This window comes from Neofelis nebulosa, chromosome 6, assembly GCF_028018385.1.
Source record: "Neofelis nebulosa isolate mNeoNeb1 chromosome 6, mNeoNeb1.pri, whole genome shotgun sequence".
Classification (NCBI taxonomy): domain Eukaryota; kingdom Metazoa; phylum Chordata; class Mammalia; order Carnivora; family Felidae; genus Neofelis; species Neofelis nebulosa.
This window is the reverse complement of record NC_080787.1, coordinates 138,859,213-138,878,135: the sequence shown is the minus strand read 5'-3', so window position 1 is coordinate 138,878,135 and position 18,923 is coordinate 138,859,213. Positions and strand designations below refer to the sequence as shown.

Sequence of the window (18,923 nt, the reverse complement as noted above, 5' to 3'; positions counted from 1 at the left end):
GGTCATGATCTCACAGTTTGTGAGTTCGAGCCCCGCGTCAGGCTCTGTGCTGACAGCTCAGAGCCTGGAGCCTGCTTTGGATTCTGTGTCTCCTGCTCTCTCTCTGCCCCTCCCCTGCTCATGCTCTGTCTCTCTCTGTCTCAAAAATAAATAAAACATTAAAAAAAAAATTTGTTTTAAAGAAGTAAACAGTTGTGGACTGTCTCTTTCCTAGCATTCCTAGTGGATTGGCAGATTTATAAATACTTTTTACAATTTTTAGAAATGCATGCTTTCTCATAGTAAAATTTTTGGGGTGGCACAGGACATGCTTAGACACAAATGTCTTTAGAGTCTCTGTAAAAGGAAGCCAAAAGTAGACAAATCTATGTTCAGTAAATTTTAAAATAAATAAATGTTAAAATAAAATCAAATAATTCATTAAGCTTGTTAGAGTCCTAAAAATATCTAGCAATATCTGATTAATTCAGCTGAGTTCGTTTTTTTTTTTTTTTACATTTTTATTCATTTTTGAGAGACAGAATGAGAGTGGGGGAGGGGCAGAGAGAGAGGGAGACACAGAATCCGAAGCAGGCTCCAGGCTCTGAGCTGTCAGCACAGAGTCCAACGTGGGGCTCGAACCCACAAACCGTGAGATCGTGACCTGAGCCAAAGTCAGCCGCTTAACCCACTGAGCCATCCAAGGGCCCCTGAGTTCAGTTTTTAAAAGTGCTGTCATTTTACAGTGTGGCTATTTATCTTTCAAAGCCTAGAATTAATATAAGTGCTTCCAATGACGAAAGGGGGTTGGATACTTTATTAGCTATCATAATATATCTAGCATTATGTGAGCTGTTTTTATGAAATTTATACAATATAAAATTGATCCTAAGTGAAAGTGACATAATCTAGCTCCCACACTCACTTTGTCTATTAGCTAAAGTGTGTTCACTGAAAAAAATCATTTGCTTTTTTTCCCTTCTGCAAACCCGAAGATAGTGCTGCTTGGAAATATGATTCTCTGTAGAATTTACAGGTTGCTAAAAGGATTCATAGCTGGTGTAATATCATTCATCTGTTTTGGCTTCCATAGCCTGAGAACGTGCCTTATAATTTGGCCAAATGTCTACATGCTTCTCATACACTTCCAAAGAGAAGTGTGTTCGAAAAGCAGGAGAGGATTGCCTCTAAATTAGATCTCAACAAATTTGATTTTTATAAGAGGTGGAGGGGAGGAAAACTAGTAGCACCTGAACGAAAGAAAACGCAATGAACTTGTCATACCCATCAGCACATCTGTCTATCTGTTGGTTGAAAAAGTGTTTAAAATCTTCCTCCAACTCCACAAAGCTGCAGCTGGCAACCTAGTGTGGTACAAACTCGACCAGATGGAGGTGACAAATGAGCAGTCTTCTGGCTCCCTCCCGCAAGGGAGCCCTCGGAAACTATAAAGGTAAGAAGGAACGAGATCAGCAGCAATCTTCTCAACAGCCATCCTGGCTGCAGGAGGACCAAGGGGTATGATCTCTCAAGTGTGGGAGAAAAGGGGCTTTGGGTCTAGGATTTTATATCCCGTCAAGTTCTCACTCAGGTAGGAGAGTCTATGTATTAGTTTTTTACTGCAGCCATAACACATCACCGCAAACTAGCTGCTTAAATCAACACGTGTTTCTTATCACACAGCTAAGTACGTGCGATGTCTCAACTGGCTCAGTTTCTCCGCTCTGGACTTCACAAAGCCACAATCAAGGCATCGCTCTGGGCTTCACAAAGCCACAATCAAGGCATCGGCCAGCTGGGCTCTTAGCCAGAGACACTAGGAGGAATCTGCTTATTCAGATTGCTGACAAAATCCAATTTCTTGAGTCTCTGGACTGAGAGTCCCTCTTCTTTGCTGCCTGCCAGCTGGAGGCCCTCCTTAACCCCTGTAGGGCCTCTGCCTTGCATATGGCTCCCTTCACCTAGGAGCCGGCAACAGGGCACCAAATCTCTCAACTACTTCTCTGCCACATCTCTCTTGCCTTCAGTCTGAGAAAGTCCTTCATTTTGAAGGGCTCATGTGATTAAATGGGCCCACTCAGGTGACCTAGAATAATCTCCCTATCTTAAGGTCAAGGGAGTAGTCACTTTAATTACATCCGCCAGGCCCCTCCATAACAGTACCTAAATTAACATTTAATTGAGAACCAAGGAACATAAAAGTTGGGGGAAATCTTCGGAATTCTGAATACCACAGTGTATTAAAAATAGTTTTGAACAGGCAAGCCGGTGGGGGGGGCTCAGTCGGTTAAGCAGCCGACTTCCGCTCAGGTCATCTTGCAGTCTGTGAGTTGGAGCCCCATGTCTGGCTCTGTGCCAACAGCTCAGAGCCTGGAGCCTTCTTCAGATTCCGTGTCTCCCCCTCTCTCTGCCCCTCCCCCCATTGTGCTCTAGCTCTCTCTCTCTCTCAAAAATAATAAACATTTAAAAATTTAAAAAAAAAAAAAAAAAGGCTTGAACATACAAAGCCTAAGAAATATTTTTCCCGGAAAGATCCAACTTGAAAATATCTTTTGGGGGCGCCTGGGTGGCGCAGTCGGTTAAGCGTCCGACTTCAGCCAGGTCACGATCTCGCGGTCCGTGAGTTCGAGCCCCGCGTCAGGCTCTGGGCTGATGGCTCGGAGCCTGGAGCCTGTTTCCGATTCTGTGTCTCCCTCTCTCTCTGCCCCTCCCCCGTTCATGCTCTGTCTCTCTCTGTCCCAAAAATAAATTTAAAATGTTGAAAAAAATTTAAAAAAAAAAAAAAAAAAGAAAATATCTTTTGGATAAAGTATTCTAATAGTAAGAGAAACACATCCAGGAGATGTAACAAGAGAAATAAGGAGAATGAGTAACCAATTTTACTGAAATTTTAATTTGTTAAAGATGGTTAAAATTTTGTTAAAAAAACAATTTTTAATTGTTAATTTGTTAAAGATTACTGTTGCCTTAAAAAAGGGCGGGAAGGGTGAGGGAAATTTATATCACAGAGAAGAAAAAGTATAGCAACAACTCAGAAATGAAAATCTGGGTAATATCAGGGAAACGGGATGGGAAGAAAAACACACAAGAGATGTGAAAACATGCTAAATATTTTGTTTTTTGGGATGAACAAAAGCAATGATAAATAAATGTAAATAAACATTAGTATGGATCAAAGGTTAAAGGTAATGATTCTAAGAAAAATAGAATGTATAATGTTCAAACTAGCAGAAGAAAACTCAGGACAGTAAAAAGAATGCAGATATGGAGAGGGAATTTTTTAAAGCATAATAAATGAAAAATATGACGGCTGAGATACCTCCTACTGTATTAGTAATCACAATAAAAGGTAAACTATTAAACTCTCCAATTAGAAATTCTCAGGTAAGATTTAGAAAAGAATCCAATGCATATACATTGTCTTCGCGCCTGGGTGGCTCAGTCGGTTAAGCGTCCGACTTTGGCTCAGGTCACTATCTCACAGTTCGTGAGTTCGAGCCCCGCGTCGGGCTCTGTGCTGACAGCTCAGACAGAGCCTGGAGCCTGCTTCTGATTCTGTGTCTCCCTCTCTCTCTGCCCCTTCCCTGCTCATGCTGTGTCTCTCTCTGCCTCAAAAATAAATAAACATTTAAAAAAAAAAAAAAGACACCCTTAAAATGAAAAAGATTAAAAATAGTAAAATGAAAAAGATTAAAAATAAAAGGTCTGATCTGGTTGTAGGCTAGGTCCATTGCAGAGCCAACATTAAAAGCTGAGAGGCTTACAACTGAATGTAAACTAAAAATAAGAAAGGTGGTAAATTTTACGTGGTTTGATCACATTTAGCATTTTTGGAATTATTTTTTTTAATGCCATTTGTATTCCTCACGCCCTAGGTCCAGTGTGGATCAGCAAGAAGAGTCTGCTCATTAAATAGAACGGCACTGGGAATCTGCAAACTTCCAAGAACCCTTGCCCGATTTTTCCGGACGCGTGCGAGCGCAGAGGTCCTGCCCAGCCAGGTGAGGGAGGGAGCGTGGGGCGGGGCAAAGCCAAGGTTCTGCGCTGCAGGGTAGTAACTCAGCTCTCCCGGCGCTCCCGCCCCGTGCACACGCGGCTCCGCCGCACTGGGCTCGTCCCGGGGCTCCGGGTCGAGATGGCGCTCATTGCGGCCACCAACTTCGGACTTGGCCTCCTGGTCCTGTTTGTGCTGTCCGACTGCACCTGCGGGGCGCGAGGCGGAGGTGAGTTCCTGGGCGCGGCGCGCGAGAAGACAGGTGAGTCCGGCCAGAGCTTTGGGACACTGGTCGCGGGGTAGCGCCGCCGCGCCGCCCTCTCACGTCCCCGCCGCGGCCTCCTGTTCGGCTCGGCGGAGTCCGCGGGGCGGGTCACGTCCTCCGCGACGGAAAGAGGCGACTTGGGCAACTAAGTGCTGCCTGACGCTGGGGGCGAGGAGCGCAGGGTAGGAAGCGGGGCCGCGGCGGGAGGTCTGCGGGCGCTGCCACCCGGCGCCGGCCGCTTGGGGAGCCTGAGCCCGAGCCCCTGCGGCCCAGGACTCGGGCTGGACGGACCGCGATCCCACAGGGTCTGGACCCAGGAAATCCCCGACTCTGGCCGCTCACACAACTCTTACCTCATGGGCTACCGTCCCCACTGCTGTCCTCCCTTGGCCTACCCAGCACACGGGGGCAGTAGTTCAAGGCACACGCAGCGCCACCGCCCTAATTCGCCAGCCGCATCTCAGTTCAGAGTCGGAAACCTCCCGGCTACCAGGCCCTGGACCACCTGCAGCCTCTTACTCCGTGTGATCTCCCCTGCTTCAAATGGCATTGCCTCGCTTGGCCACTGTAAGGGTCTCTTTCCCATATTCCAATGGGGATGTCACAGAGTGCACAGAGCACGTTTTCCTAACACAATACCTCTGCGTCACACCTTCTATAGGGTTATGTGACCTAAGAGGCCGGTTCAGCCACATTCCTTCATCCAGGGATTGTTATGGCGGCGTCCCTGCTACAAGAGCACTGACGGTTAGTTACAGCAGAGACCTGGGAAATATTTAATAGATGCAGAAAATCTTTGCACCGGGCTGGCATTTAAGTGAAAATAGAAGAGGGCTCCTTCGTACCCTTGCATTCAGAGAGGTTTTGATGTTGGTCCTCATCTCTCTCACTGCATCCAGGATAAGTACTTTTTTTTTTTTTTTTTTTTTTTTTTCAGGATAAGTACTTTTTAAACATTCTATTTGGAGAGAAGAGAAGGCCGTGTAAGAGTACTGTACTTGAATTTCCTTGCAACCTAGCCCCCAACCCACAAGTAATTCAACTGCAAAGGTTTTTCACTCCTGGGACAAACGTGGGGGATGTGAAAGGACGACATGGTGATGTGGGTACCTGAGCCAAATGATGTCGCTGTGAACAGGGGCTGGGAGAGGTGTCTTTTCGTTATCTGGGGCACCCCCTGCCCTGCACCAGATCAATAACAGGGGCCCCTGAGGACGCTTTCGATCCCTGTGGATGGTGTCAACTCACACAGTAGGTTTACGCAGTGAAAATGTCCGGTGGTCTCTGCTCCCCAGAGTACGCTCACCCCTGTAAATGACCACATGACTCTTTGGGGAAGGCCAGCAGGAAGCATTGCTCTTGCTGTTGACCTGAAGGGTCCCTCCTGATTGGAACCTGGCTTCTGCTTCTAGTAAAGAGTTGCAGTTCTGAGAGGCGGCTCCGTTCTGGAACCTGGGCAGAGGATCCAGACTCTCTGTGGGGTCACTGCTTTCAGCTTCCTCCTCATCCATCTTGGGGATTGGTCTTTGTTTGTATTGTTTGTTTAACTCCAGCAGTCTTCGGGTTGGCTGTCCAACTACTTTGCCTTTACAGTCATGTGTTCTGTGAGCCAGAGGGATGGACAGCTTTCTGTGGGTCAGGCCGCTGGCTGCTTTCCAGCGTCTAGGATCATTCTAGGATCATTTCAATCGTTGCCGCCTCCCTGCTTCGGACAGTTGAGCGCCTATACCTCAAATCTATTATATCAGGACTTCCCACCGCCAATACCACTGGGAGCCTATTTCTGCAACACCGTCCCATGACCGCCAAGCTTCTGCCTTCAAAGATAGCCATCACTAAGCTTCTTTTGTTTTAATTTCTTTAGAGAGAGAGAGAGAGAGACAGTGCAAATGGGGGAGGGGCAGAGAGAGAAGAGAGACAGAAGGAGAGAGAAGGAATCCCATGCAGGCTCGAGCCACAAACTGGGAGATCATGACCTGAGCCAAAGTTGCACACTTAACTGACTGAGCCACCCAGCGCCCTGCCATTACTAAGCTTCTTCAGGATTTTGGTGCCTTCTCAGCATGCATTGTTTTTTGGTTTCTGTTTTTTGAATTTTATTAAAATCCAAGCTAACATAAGGCGTAATAATGGTTTCAGGAGTAGAATTTAGGGATTCATCAATTACATGTAACACCCATGCTTGTCCCAACAGGTGCCCTCCTTAATGCCCACCACCCATTCGGCTCATCCCCCCACCCATTACCCCTCCAGCAACCCTCAGTTTCTTCTCTGTATTTCAGAGTCTCTTATGGTTTGCCGCCCTCTCTGTTTGTAGCTTATTTTTCGTTCCCTTCCCCTATGTCCATCTGTTGTGTTTCTTAACTTTCCACATATGCGTGAAATCATACGATATTTCTTTCTCTGACTGACTTATTTTGCTTTAGCATGACATGCTCTAGTTCCATCCACATGGCTGCAAATGGCAAGATTTCATTCCTTTTGATCACCAAGTAATATTCCATCGTGTGTTTATTCTAGATCTTCTTTATCCGTTTGTCACTCGATGGACGTTTGGGCCCATCCCATAATTTGGCTATTGTGGATAGTGCTGCTAAAACACTGGGGTGCATGTGCCCCTTAAAATCAGCATTTTGGTATCCTTTGGAGCGATACCTAGTAGTGCAACTAAGGGGTCATAGGCTAGTTATACTTTTAATTTTTTGAGGAACTTCCATATTGTTTTCCCTAGTGGCTGCACCAGTTTGCAGTCCCAGCAGCAGTGACAAAGGCTTTACCGTCCTCCACATCCTTGCCAATAGCTGATGTTTCCCGAGTTGATCATTTTCGCCATTCTGACTGGTGTGAGGTGGTATCTCATTGTGGTTTTGACTTGTACTTGCCTGATGATGTGTGATGTTGAGCATCTTTTCATGTGCCTGTTGGCCATCTGGATGACTTCTTTGGAAAAGTGTCTGTTCGTGTCTTTTACCTCTTTCTTCACTGGATTATTTGTTTTTTGGGTGTTGAGTTTGATAAGTTCTTGATAGATTTTGGATAGTAACCCTTTATCGGATATCTCATTTGCAAATACCTTCTCTCGTTCCGTCCATGGACTTTTAGTTTTGTTGAATGTGCGGAAGGAAACGGACCTCATCTTGATTAGGTCCCAATAGTTCATGTTTGCTTTTGTGTTCCTTGCCTCCGGAGACATGTCAGGTAAGAAGTTTTTGCGGCCGAGGTCAAAGAGATTGTAGCCTGTTTTCTCCTCTAGGATTTGGATGGTTTCCTGTCCTACATTTAGGTGTTTTTTTTAATCCATTTTGAGTTTATTTTGTGTATGATGTAAGAAAGTGGCCCAGGTTTGTTCTTCTGCATGGGCTGTCCAGTTTTCCTAACACCACTTGCTGAAGAGACTTAATTCCCACTGGATAGTCTTCCCTGCTTTGTCAAAGATTAGTTGGCCATATGTTTGTGGGTCTGTTTCTGGGTTTTCTGTTCCGTTCCTTTGATCTATGTGTCTGTTATTGTGCCCGTACCATACTGTCTTGATGATTACAGCTTTGTAATACAGCTTAGAGTCTGGAATTGTGATGCCTCCAGCTTTGGTGTTCCCTTTCAACAGTACTTTGGATATTCGGGTCATTTCTGGTTCCCTGCAAATTTTAGAAGTGTTTGTTCTAGCTCTGTGAAGAATGCTGGTGTCCGTTTGATAGGGATTGCATTGAATATGCAGATGGCTTTGGGTAGTGTTGACATTATAGCAATATTTCTTCTTTCAATCCACGAGCATGGGATGTTTTTTACTTCTTTGTCCTCTTGAATTTCTCTCCGAGATTTCTGTACTTCGCAGCATATAGATCTTTTACTTCTTTGGTGAATTCATTCCTAGGTATTTTATGGTTTTCAGTACCATGGGGTCGATTCCTTGATTTCTCTTTCTGCTGCTTCATTATTGGTATAGACAAATGCCACAGATTTCTGTACATTGATTTATATCCTGCAACTTAGCTGAATTCATGTATCAGTCGTAGCAGGTTTTTGGTGGAGTCTTTTGGGTTTTCCACATAGAGTATCATGTCATCTAGGAAGCATGAAAGTTTGACTTCTTCCTTGCTGATTTGAATGCCTTTTATTTCTTTTTGTTGTCTGATTGTTGAGACTAGGACTGCCAACGCTATGTTGAACAACGGTGGTGACGGCGGGCATCCCTGTCATGTTCCTGACCTTAGGGGAAAGTTCTCGGTTTTTCCCCCTTGAGGATGATATTAGCAATGGGTGTTTCCTACCTGGCCTTTGTGATCTTGGGGTATGTTCCTTCTATCCGTCCTTTCTTGTGGGTTTTGATCAAGAAGGATACTGTATCTTGTCAAATGCTTTTTCTGTATCTATTGAGAGGATCGTGTTCTTGTTCTTTCTTTTATTAATGTGAGGCATCATGTTGATTGATTTGTGGGTACTGAAGCAGCCTTGCATCCCAGGAATAAATTCCACTTGATCGTGGTGAGTACTTCTTTTAATGGATTGTTGGGTTGGGTTGGCTAGTAACTTGTTGAGAATGTTTGCATCCATGTTCATCGGGGAAATGGCTCTGTAGTTCTCCTTTTCAGTGGGACCATGCATTTTTTATGAGTTTCATTGAGAGTCCTCCAGACCGCTCCGTGAGCATAGTTGATGGGCATATTTTTGGTTTTGTTTTGGCATTTCTTACTACATTTGTTCTGTCATATGCACTTCTCCGGGCCTTTTTAATCCCTTACCACTATCTGTCATGGAATTCCTGATATTCTAGTCTGTGCCGTGTGGACCATCCTTCTTTCCAAGCCTCCAAGGCCCATCCTAATGGTAGATTATCACCATGACCAGGCCTGTGCGAAATGCTGGGACCCAGGATTGCAAATCTCTGTTCTCTGACTTTGGATTCTGTTCACCCTGCCCCGCCCTGACTCAGCTCCTCAGGAGTAGGCCCCCTCACTGTCTCTCATCTTAGTAAAAAAATTTTTTTAATGTTTATTTCTATTTAATAATTTAATTTTATAATAATTTTACTTAATAATTTTATTTAATAATTTAATGTTTAATGTTTGTTTATTTTTGAGAGAGAGAGAGAGAGACAGAGCATGAGTGGAGGAGGGGCAGAGAGAGGGAGACACAGAATCCAAAGCAGGCTCCAGGCTCTGGGCCGTCAGCCCAGAGCCCGACGCGGGGCTCGAACTCACGAGCCGTGAGATCATGACCTGAGCTGAAGTCGGACGCTCCGCTGACTGAGCCACCCCGGCGCCCCTCATCTTCTTAGAGACACTGGGATAGGTCCTGACCATCAGCCGGCATGTAGACCTCTTCTTCCCATGGCCAGCATAGCACGTGCCTGAATCGATTAAAGACTGAGTGATGCTGGATATTCAGCCTGGTAGACACAGGGAACATATCCATGGCTGTATGGTTTCTGGTCAGGCAGAGGAATCCCGATCCTTGGTCCTTTTCCAAGAAGGGAAGTGCACCAGCCTTTAATTGTTAGGGGGGAGGGGCTGTGCAGGGGCCGCCTTTGCTCTGCTAGGCCAGCCCTGCAGAGATACAATGACTGTCACATGGATGGGAGAGGGACGCCTCTGGGTCTGTTCTCCCGACCCCAACCCGAACTTACGTTTTCATTTGCAGATGCTCTTTCTCCTGCCTTTGAATTCCCCATCACAGCGAAGCCCAATCCTGGACAACCATGGTGTGAGATTCGAGGCAAGGTCAATGGAAACACGTTTCTGTATTATGCCTGTGGGAACAAGAAGGTCGAAGTCTTTGGTCCTCTGGGGAGGAATGTGAATGACATAGTGTTTTGGGAGAGACAGACGGAAACTCTGAAAGACCTGGCAGAAGAGCTCAAGAAGAAACTACTTGACTGGAAACCAGCGGATTTTACACCCAGTCGTAAGTCGGAAAGGCCCAGGGCAGATGTAGAACAGTTTGTAGGGCCAGGGACCTATTGTGTTCATGTACAACTTAGACATGGGTCCCACACGCGTGGCCCAGCAGCCAGGGCAGTCAAGAGGGACAGAACTGGACCAAGAAGGGTGAAGGGGAGCCGAGGAGTGGACAGCGGGTGGGACAAGGGATCGGTCAAGACCAGAGGCTGACTTCATTCCCATGGTGGGGGTGGGGGGCAGATTCTCTCTCCCTGCAGGGCAGGATGGTGTGTGTGCGTGGGGACAACGGACGCACCAGCGGATCCTGGGAGTTTGACATCAATGAACAGATATCCTACTTCTTTAACTCAGAGAGTGGAAATTGGACACTTCGTCCTAGAGGCCGACAGATAAAGGCCTCATGGGAGAGTGACAGAGATTTGACCAATACCCTCATGAAGATCTCAGTTGGAGATTGTAACAAGTGGCTTGAGCGAATATTGGTGCACTGGGATGAACTGTGGGAGACAACAGGTAACTCAGAAGACTGGATGAAGTTGTTCTCTTGAAATCGGGCCTACCTTCTCCACTGTAGTGTGCGTGTGTGTGTGTGTGAGAGAGAGAGAGAGAGAGAGACAGAAACAGAGACAGAGGAGGTGATCCATCCATGGTGAATTTCTTTAGGGGAGAGTAATGGCCCTAGATATGTTCTAGCGTCCTTCCTTTCCCTTCTCATCTCCTGAAATCTCTTCCTTGCTGCATGTCCTTTAGTTTTCTGGGATTTCTTGGATTCCCTCCTGGCCCCAAACATGAGGGTGTCAGTCTGATTCCAGAGACTCCTTCTCGTTCTTCCCTTTTCTGAGAATCATTGATCTTCTCATCTCATCTTGTCTCTGGCCAGGGATCATTCCTGGCCACGTGCACTGTTAACTCCAGAGAGGGGGTCAACTGTCACCACCCTCGTGCTCCGTGACCACCTCTTCTGCCACAGCAGGAGTGACCAGTTATGTTGGAACCCGTGCTTCCCCGTTTAGCTGTGCGAGGTCCTTCGGGACAGGTCCCGTGTCTTTCCTCGGTTCCCACCCCAGAACCTGTCACAGCAACTGCCACAATGTAGAGTGACAGAAAGCATCTGCAGTGGGGGATCATCTGCGGCAGGAGGAGCGGAGGGGGTATCTCTTCCGATTTAAGTCTGAAACAAGATTTGGGGTCTGAAACCCTCGTGTGTTTCCATTTCAGCCCCGCCAGGCTCGCAGCAAGTCACGGCCCAGTCCGGGGCCACGGCCCTCACACCCATCACCTGGATCCTCCCTGTGATTCTCAGCTGCTTAATCATAATTGGCATCCAAGGTAGAGTCTTTTAGAGTGACAGGTACTGAGAGCAGATGGAGCGGGAAGGGAGGGGCAGATGGCCTGGTGTGAGGACAGGGACAGGTGACTCCCCCGCCCGACCCTGCCCACTCACTGAACCTTGTCATCACAGAAGTGAGACGAGGTGATGAGTTCCCCTGTCAGTTGTTAGCAGCAACGTGGACAAGCTCAGCCCTGAGTTGTCATAAGGCCTCACTGTTAAGGCCGCTGGGAAAGGGGAGGGGCCCCCCAATGCATAAGGCCTGTTGACGCTAAGGAGATCTAGCAAGGTCAGGCCTGACTGAGACCTGATTCTAGGTTGAAGAGAGTCAATTTGGCCCAGTGCGGGTGGTGTGCGGGGAGAGGGACACACAGCTTGGGCAGTACTCACATTGGAGCACGAGAGGCGTGGTGGCTCCACGTGATGTCTCAGGGGAGGCGACTCCATCCAGGGGCCTACGAGGAGAGGCACCAGTGTCTGTTCCGGGGGAGGGAGTGGGAAGGCCGGGCAGAGGCAACTCCAAAGCCTGGAGTTGAGTGCTGTGTTCCCCCAGACAGTGGCTTGGGTCTTAGCATGGGAGGCAGAAAGTGAACAGTAGAGACTGTGCATGGCAAGATGTAGAAGCGTGGGAAATCTGGCTCAGGCTGCTGCAAGGCACTGGCAGCTCGCTTCCTGCAGACCTCAGATCCGGAGCCACTGAGCACCCCTGCTTGGAGCAGAGCTGACCCGGGAGACGGGGGGACAGAGCTGGCCCGGGAGATGGGGGAGCAGAGCTGACCCTGGAGATGGGGGGGCAGAGCTGACCCGGGAGATGGGGGGGAGAGCTGACCCAGGAGATGGGGGGGCAGAGCTGACCCACGAGATGGGGGTGCAGAGCTGACCCGGGAGACGGGGGGACAGAGCTGGCCCGGGAGATGGGGGGACAGAGCTGACCCGGGAGACGGGGAGACAGAGCTGACCCGGGAGACGGGGGGACAGAGCTGGCCCGGGAGATGGGGGAGCAGAGCTGACCCGGGAGACGGGGGGACAGAGCTGACCCGGGAGACGGGGGGACAGAGCTGGCCCGGGAGATGGGGGGACAGAGCTGACCCGGGAGACGGGGGGACAGAGCTGACCCGGGAGACGGGGGGACAGAGCTGGCCCGGGAGATGGGGGAGCAGAGCTGACCCGGGAGATGGGGGAGCAGAGCTGACCCGGGAGACGGGGGGACAGAGCTGGCCCGGGAGATGGGGGTGCAGAGCTGGCCCGGGAGACGGGGGGACAGAGCTGACCCGGGAGACGGGGGGACAGAGCTGGCCCGGGAGACGGGGGGACAGAGCTGACCCGGGAGACGGGGGGACAGAGCTGACCCGGGAGATGGGGGAGCAGAGCTGACCCGGGAGATGGGGGAGCAGAGCTGACCCGGGAGACGGGGGGACAGAGCTGGCCCGGGAGATGGGGGTGCAGAGCTGGCCCGGGAGACGGGGGGACAGAGCTGACCCGGGAGACGGGGGGACAGAGCTGACCCGGGAGACGGGGGGACAGCGCTGGCCCGGGAGATGGGGGAGCAGAGCTGACCCGGGAGATGGGGGTGCAGAGCTGACCCGGGAGATGGGGGAGCAGAGCTGACCCGGGAGACGGGGGGACAGAGCTGGCCCGGGAGATGGGGGAGCAGAGCTGACCCGGGAGACGGGGGGACAGAGCTGACCCGGGAGACGGGGGGACAGAGCTGGCCCGGGAGATGGGGGAGCAGAGCTGACCCGGGAGATGGGGGAGCAGAGCTGACCCGGGAGACGGGGGGACAGAGCTGGCCCGGGAGATGGGGGACAGAGCTGACCCGGGAGATGGGGGAGCAGAGCTGACCCGGGAGATGGGGGGGAGAGCTGACCCAGGAGATGGGGGGGCAGAGCTGACCTGCGAGATGGGGGGGCAGAGCTGACCCAGGAGATGGGGGAGCAGAGCTGACCCGCGAGATGGGGGCCCGAGCTGACCCAGGAAATGGGGGGCAGAGTTGACCCGGGAGGTGGGGGGGGGGCATGGGGGAGCAGAGCTGACCCGGGAGATTGGGGGGCAGAGCTGACCCGGGAGATGGGGAAGCAGACCGTCCCTGCCTCTATGGTTTTCACACCCATCGCCTCAGGTTATCACCATGATCACTCTGGCCATCCCCACATGGAAACCCGAACACATCCTTGCTTGGTGTCTAGGCGGGCAGCCGGTATTGTGGGCACAATGGGGGGGACATAGGGGACCAGTGGTCCCTGACTGCTGGGGAGGTCTTAGCCTGGTAGCAGGATGGGGAGACCCCCAGACTCTCATTCTGCTCGATCCACAGACACCTTTTCCCATTCAAGGAGAAAATAGACTAAGACCTCCTACTCTACACAGTCCCCATGTAGAAAAATGAATTCCAAGTGACCATCGTCTTCACGGTCCTAAGGCTGTGGGAAAGTGGACGAAGCCTGTACTAGTGTGCTGAACCTGTCTCTACTCAAGAGCATAGGGAATAGAGCAAACTCTGTGATTTAACAGATATTTAGGAAATTAGTTCTGGGCGGATTCACTAGGAGCATATTCAGGAAAGGCAACGCTGTGTCGTTTGGAGGACGAGACACTCAAGGGAGGGTATTATGCTAAGTGAAATTAGAGAAAGACAAAAATCATATGACTTCACTCATATGAGGACTTCAAGAGACAAAACAGATGAACATAAGGGAAGGGAAATAAAAATAATATAAAAACAGGAACAGGAGCAAGACAGAAGAGACTCATAAATATGGAGAACAAACTGAGGGTTATGGGAGGGGTTGTGGGAGGGGGGATGGGCTAAATGGGTCAGGGGCACTAAGGAATCTACTCCTGAAATCATTGTGGCACTGTATGCTAACTAATTTGGATGTAAATTTAAAAACAAAATTCAAAAAAAAGATGCATGCTATGACTTCAATTTTCTTGAATTTGTTGAGTCTTGATTTGTGGGCTAATATGTTATCTATTCTGGAGAATGTTCCATGTGTACTTGAAAAGAATGTGCATTCTGCTGTTTTAGGATGGAGTGTTCTGAATATACTATTAAATACATCTGGTGCAGCGTCATTCAAAGCCATCATTTCTTCATTCATTTTCTGTTTAGATGACCTGTCACTTGATGTGAGTAGGGTGTTAAAGTCCCCTACTATTATTCTGTTATTATCTAATAGTTCTTTAATATTTGTTATTAACTGTTTTATGTATTTGTGTGCACCCATTGGGGTGCATAAATGTTTACAATTGTTATATCTCCTTGTTGGATTGTCCCCTTTATGATATTACATGTAATTATATATAATCAATATATAATTATATTAGTATTATATAAATATGTTTATTAATATCATATTCCTTGTCTCTTATTATTTTTCTTTTTTTTAATGTTTATTTATTTTTGAGAGCGAGAAGGACAGAGTGTAAGTGGACAAGGGGCAAAGAGAGAGAGAGACAAAGAATCCGAAGCAGGCTCCAGGCTCTGAGCTGTCAGCACAGAGCCTGATGCGAGGCTTGAACCCAAGAACCGTGATCACCACCTGAGCTGAAGTCGGACGCTTAACCGACTGAGCCACCCAGGCGCCCTGCAAATGCACAAGTCTTAATTCAATCTGGATGAACAGCAGTTAGCTGTCTTATCATCCATGTTTTCTAGCAGATTTTTTGCCCTTGCAGCCAGACTTGCAGGCAAGCAATGGGGAAAAGTTTGGGGCACCTGAGGGAAGAATTTATATTGCCATGTTTCCTTACCAGTGAGGTGCCAAACCCATCTATACTATGATCTGATTTCACCTTCTACCTGACGTTTCCACATGTTAGCTTTAGCCTACTTTAGCACCTTCGCTTTCATACTGTCTCAATCATGCAGCCATTAAACCAACATTTAAATAACTTAAAATTGGGGCACCTGGGTGGCTCAGTCGGTTAAGCATCTGACTTCGGCGTATGTCATGATCTCACGGTTTGTGCATTCCAGCACCACGTCGGGCTCAGCTGCTGACAGTGTGGAGCCAGCTTGGGATTCTCTTTTGCCCCTCCCCCACTCACGCTTTCTCTCTCTTTCTCTCAAAATAAATGCATAAACTTAACAAATGAATACATAAATCTAGATCGTGATTCACAAATAAATAACTTAAAATTCACAATTCAGGGGCGCCTGGGTGGCGCAGTCGGTTAAGCGTCCGACTTCAGCCAGGTCACGATCTCGCGGCCCGTGAGTTTGAGCCCCGCGTCGGGCTCTGGGCTGATGGCTCGGAGCCTGGAGCCTGTTTCCGATTCTGTGTCTCCCTCTCTCTGTGCCCCTCCCCCGTTCATGCTCTGTCTCTCTCTGTCCCAAAAATAAATAAAAAACGTTGAAAAAAAAATTAAAAAAAAAAAAATTCACAATTCACACCAATGTGGTGATGAAGGGGAAAGTCTTCACCTCTTGAATCTGATAGAGTTCTGAATCTTGGTTAGGGCTCTATCTCCACCTACCCAAAGAGACTCCAGTGACAGAGATGTTAAGGAGGGCTGCCCATCCTTCACAGCAAGAGAGACCCCAGCCCTGGCCTTCAGGGCAGGCAGGGCTAACACCTGAATTAGGAGATGGGGGGGGCACCCTCAGCAGGAGCAAGCGCTGGATTATTGCATCATTTCCCACTAATGTCTTATTTCATTCCTGCTTGAAGAGTTTAGGAAACCACCCAGCCAATGACTCATAGTTCTTTTTTTTTTTTTTTTTTTTTTTTTTGATTCATAGTTCTATGCAGACATTCCTCCCAGTTGTGAGTGTGTGACCAAGAGCCACTGGCTCTCCTGGGCTTTTGTATGCTGGCCCACACTGCAGCTTTTGGAGTCGGCAGCCTCCCTAGTCACATGAGCCAAGCCCTTCTTATCTGTCTGTCTACACCTCATACTGGTTCTATTTGTCAGGGGAGCTCTGACTGAAATAGGAGGGTAAGGAAGACTGAATGGAAGGTAGTATTTGTGCCCCGCTTTCCTGAGTTCCAGGCCGTTGGCCCATGTAATCCAGAACACCTGACAGAGGAATGTGCCAGAACACAAAGCCTAGAGGCATGATGGCGAGGACCTCAGGGTATTTGTTGGAGGGTAAGAAATGGGATGGGAGGCTGTGAGGGAAATCCCTTGGCAGCCATGAGTTTGGAGCAGGAAAGTATTTGGGCACACGCACGTACACACATACACAAACGCACATACATACACGTGCATGCATGCACACATGCACCCCCACACACACACACATACACACACACATACACGGCTTGGAGGGCGATCTCACTGCAAAAGAGCTGATTCAGTTGCCTGCCCTCTCCTGCACCAAAGTGAGGGTCGGGCTCCGTAGAGATCAGTGTGCACAGCTCCGATCCGGGACTTAGCGGCTTTCCTGTCCATGAGGCCCTGGGCTGGCCATGCTGAGGACGTGGAGGAGACAGAAGCTGCCGAAGGCCGGAGCACAGAGTCCGAAGGGAACAAAGAGGGAGGACCCGCCTTGAAAAAATGACCAGGCTGTGTTCCGAGTCACTTACCTTGTCACATCAAATTCTGAAACACGAGTGTTTCTTAAATTCCCTTTTTTTTTTTTTTTCAACGTTTTTTATTTATTTTTGGGACAGAGAGAGACAGAGCATGAACGGGGGAGGGGCAGAGAGAGAGGGAGACACAGAATCGGAAGCAGGCTCCAGGCTCCGAGCCATCAGCCCAGAGCCTGACGCGGGGCTCGAACTCACGGACGGCGAGATCGTGACCTGGCTGAAGTCGGACGCTTAACCGACTGCGCCACCCAGGCGCCCCATTAAATTCCCATTTTTTGTTAACGATAAAAATTTCTGAAACAGGCCTGAACTATAAAGAAGTTGCGAGTCCTGTACAGACGCCTCTCTTCCTGAACCGTATGACAGTAAGCGGTCACACCAATGTCCTCCCACTTTTCGTGATGTCCCCTGATGCCACACACTTTGGGATGTATTTCCCACCCACCGGGACATTCTCCCGCATCACCACGGATCATCCCATACTGAGTCAGGGCCCCTGACCACCGCCTCGTCCTCAGACTCCGCGTCCAGTTGGTCCAACGGCGTCCATCATGGTCACAGACAGGGATGGACTTGGGCATTTTCCATTTCCTGGGTGTGCTGAAAATGGGGGTTACAGAGTTTCATGTGCCTTTTTGGTTGAGTGCTTTAATTTCTACACGTGGTAGAGAGATTTAGATTCACGAGGCCACTGTTAGGGGATGTCAGCCAGATGTCCTCAAATATACGTTTGAAAGCTGTGTTCCCCTGGTGTTCGGGTCCGTCTTTGTATCACTTTGGAAAGTACTTCCGATTATTTAGTCTTAAGCAGAGAGAAACAAATCTCTTGACATGGTGTATATGTTGTGCTTCACTTGGGTATCATATTGCTAATGGTTGCTACGGCACATAACACCACAGCGAAAACACATACGTCTCCACGCTTTTTGGTCTCCGTGTTTTCCAGCCTGGAAGGAACACTGGGATTGCCGTGCAGTGGGCTGAACATCAACTACTGTCTGGACGTGGTGAAATAGCGGGCAAATGAGTGATTCCATTTATACTCCTACCAACACCTAAGAGAACTCGTGTTAGCCTACTTCCTGTCCACCACTTGCTATAGATATATTTAGGATGTTGTCAAGAAGTAAACCAATAATAAAATAAAATTTTGTCCGTTTGATGCCTATGTGGGGCATCCCATTGTTATTTGTGTTATCTTGATTATTGAGGATGTGTTCAATGATTTCATAGGCTTATTTATCATCTGGAACTTACTCTAAGCTCTTGCACAACTCTTAGAATGACTTATGTATCTGTAGGAGCTCTTTATATATTCTGGATACCAATCCTTTGCTCATGGAAGAATAACTTAATTTTTAGAAGCAGATCTGTTTCTGCCAGGAAGATTCGCTGTGCACTGAAGGAGGTGACTCAGCGGGGAGAGACGACAGGAGAGTCACTCCTGTAGATGGGGGATCAGGGGAAATCAGAAAGATTCTTGATGACTTCACATTCAAATGTTTGTTTGCAGTTGGCATGTTGGATTTGCATTGCTTCCACTGAGACCCACAGATGGCTCCTTGAAATGTGATTTTGGAGTGAGCCTTAAATTCTCTGCTTCCACAAGAAATCTAGCAGAATCACCAGTTATATTTACCCCACAAAGTGAGGAAGAGCAAGGAGTTCTTTATGGGATAAAACACAAATTCCGAGTTAACTACCATTTTTATTACAGTGATATTTTATTTAAATATATTTACATAGAAATTACTGAAGAGAACTATCACATATATATTGTTCTCTTTAGACGTCAATGAGGTCATTTATCAGAAAAAAATCCCTGAGTTTCCATAACTTCAAATGATATTTTTTGGCACAAGTGTCCGCAAGAACAAGGCCAAAGTGCATAGAAGAATCTGATATTCCACAACCAAAGGAC

The 18,923-nt window shown here is 48.3% G+C and overlaps 1 protein-coding gene across 2 annotated transcripts; it reads left to right on the top strand.

Moving 5' to 3' along the window:
* Positions 1 to 3,822: 3,822 nt before the first annotated feature.
* LOC131515038 (UL16-binding protein 1-like) lies at positions 3,823 to 12,272 on the top strand. 2 transcript variants are annotated; one of them, XM_058735634.1, is made up of 4 exons: positions 3,823 to 4,235; positions 9,876 to 10,139; positions 10,376 to 10,648; positions 11,354 to 12,272. In XM_058735634.1, exons 1-4 carry the CDS (start codon positions 4,115 to 4,117, stop codon positions 11,476 to 11,478), a joined length of 783 nt encoding a protein of 260 aa, XP_058591617.1. In that variant the 5' UTR covers positions 3,823 to 4,114; the 3' UTR covers positions 11,479 to 12,272. The 2 variants fall into 2 exon arrangements, with proteins under 2 accessions (XP_058591617.1, XP_058591618.1); XM_058735635.1 differs by having other exon boundaries at positions 3,824 to 4,202.
* The last annotated feature ends 6,651 nt before the right edge of the window (positions 12,273 to 18,923 follow it).

Excerpts from the sequence above, each read along its gene's own strand:
- LOC131515038 (XM_058735634.1), top strand. The coding sequence starts at position 4,115 with ATGGCGCTCATTGCGGCCACCAACTTCGGACTTGGCCTCCTGGTCCTG. Across the intron at positions 10,140-10,375 it reads AGCGGATTTTACACCCAGTC|ATTCTCTCTCCCTGCAGGGC; the intron begins GTAAGTCGGAAA and ends GGTGGGGGGCAG. Across the intron at positions 10,649-11,353 it reads TGAACTGTGGGAGACAACAG|CCCCGCCAGGCTCGCAGCAA; the intron begins GTAACTCAGAAG and ends TTTCCATTTCAG.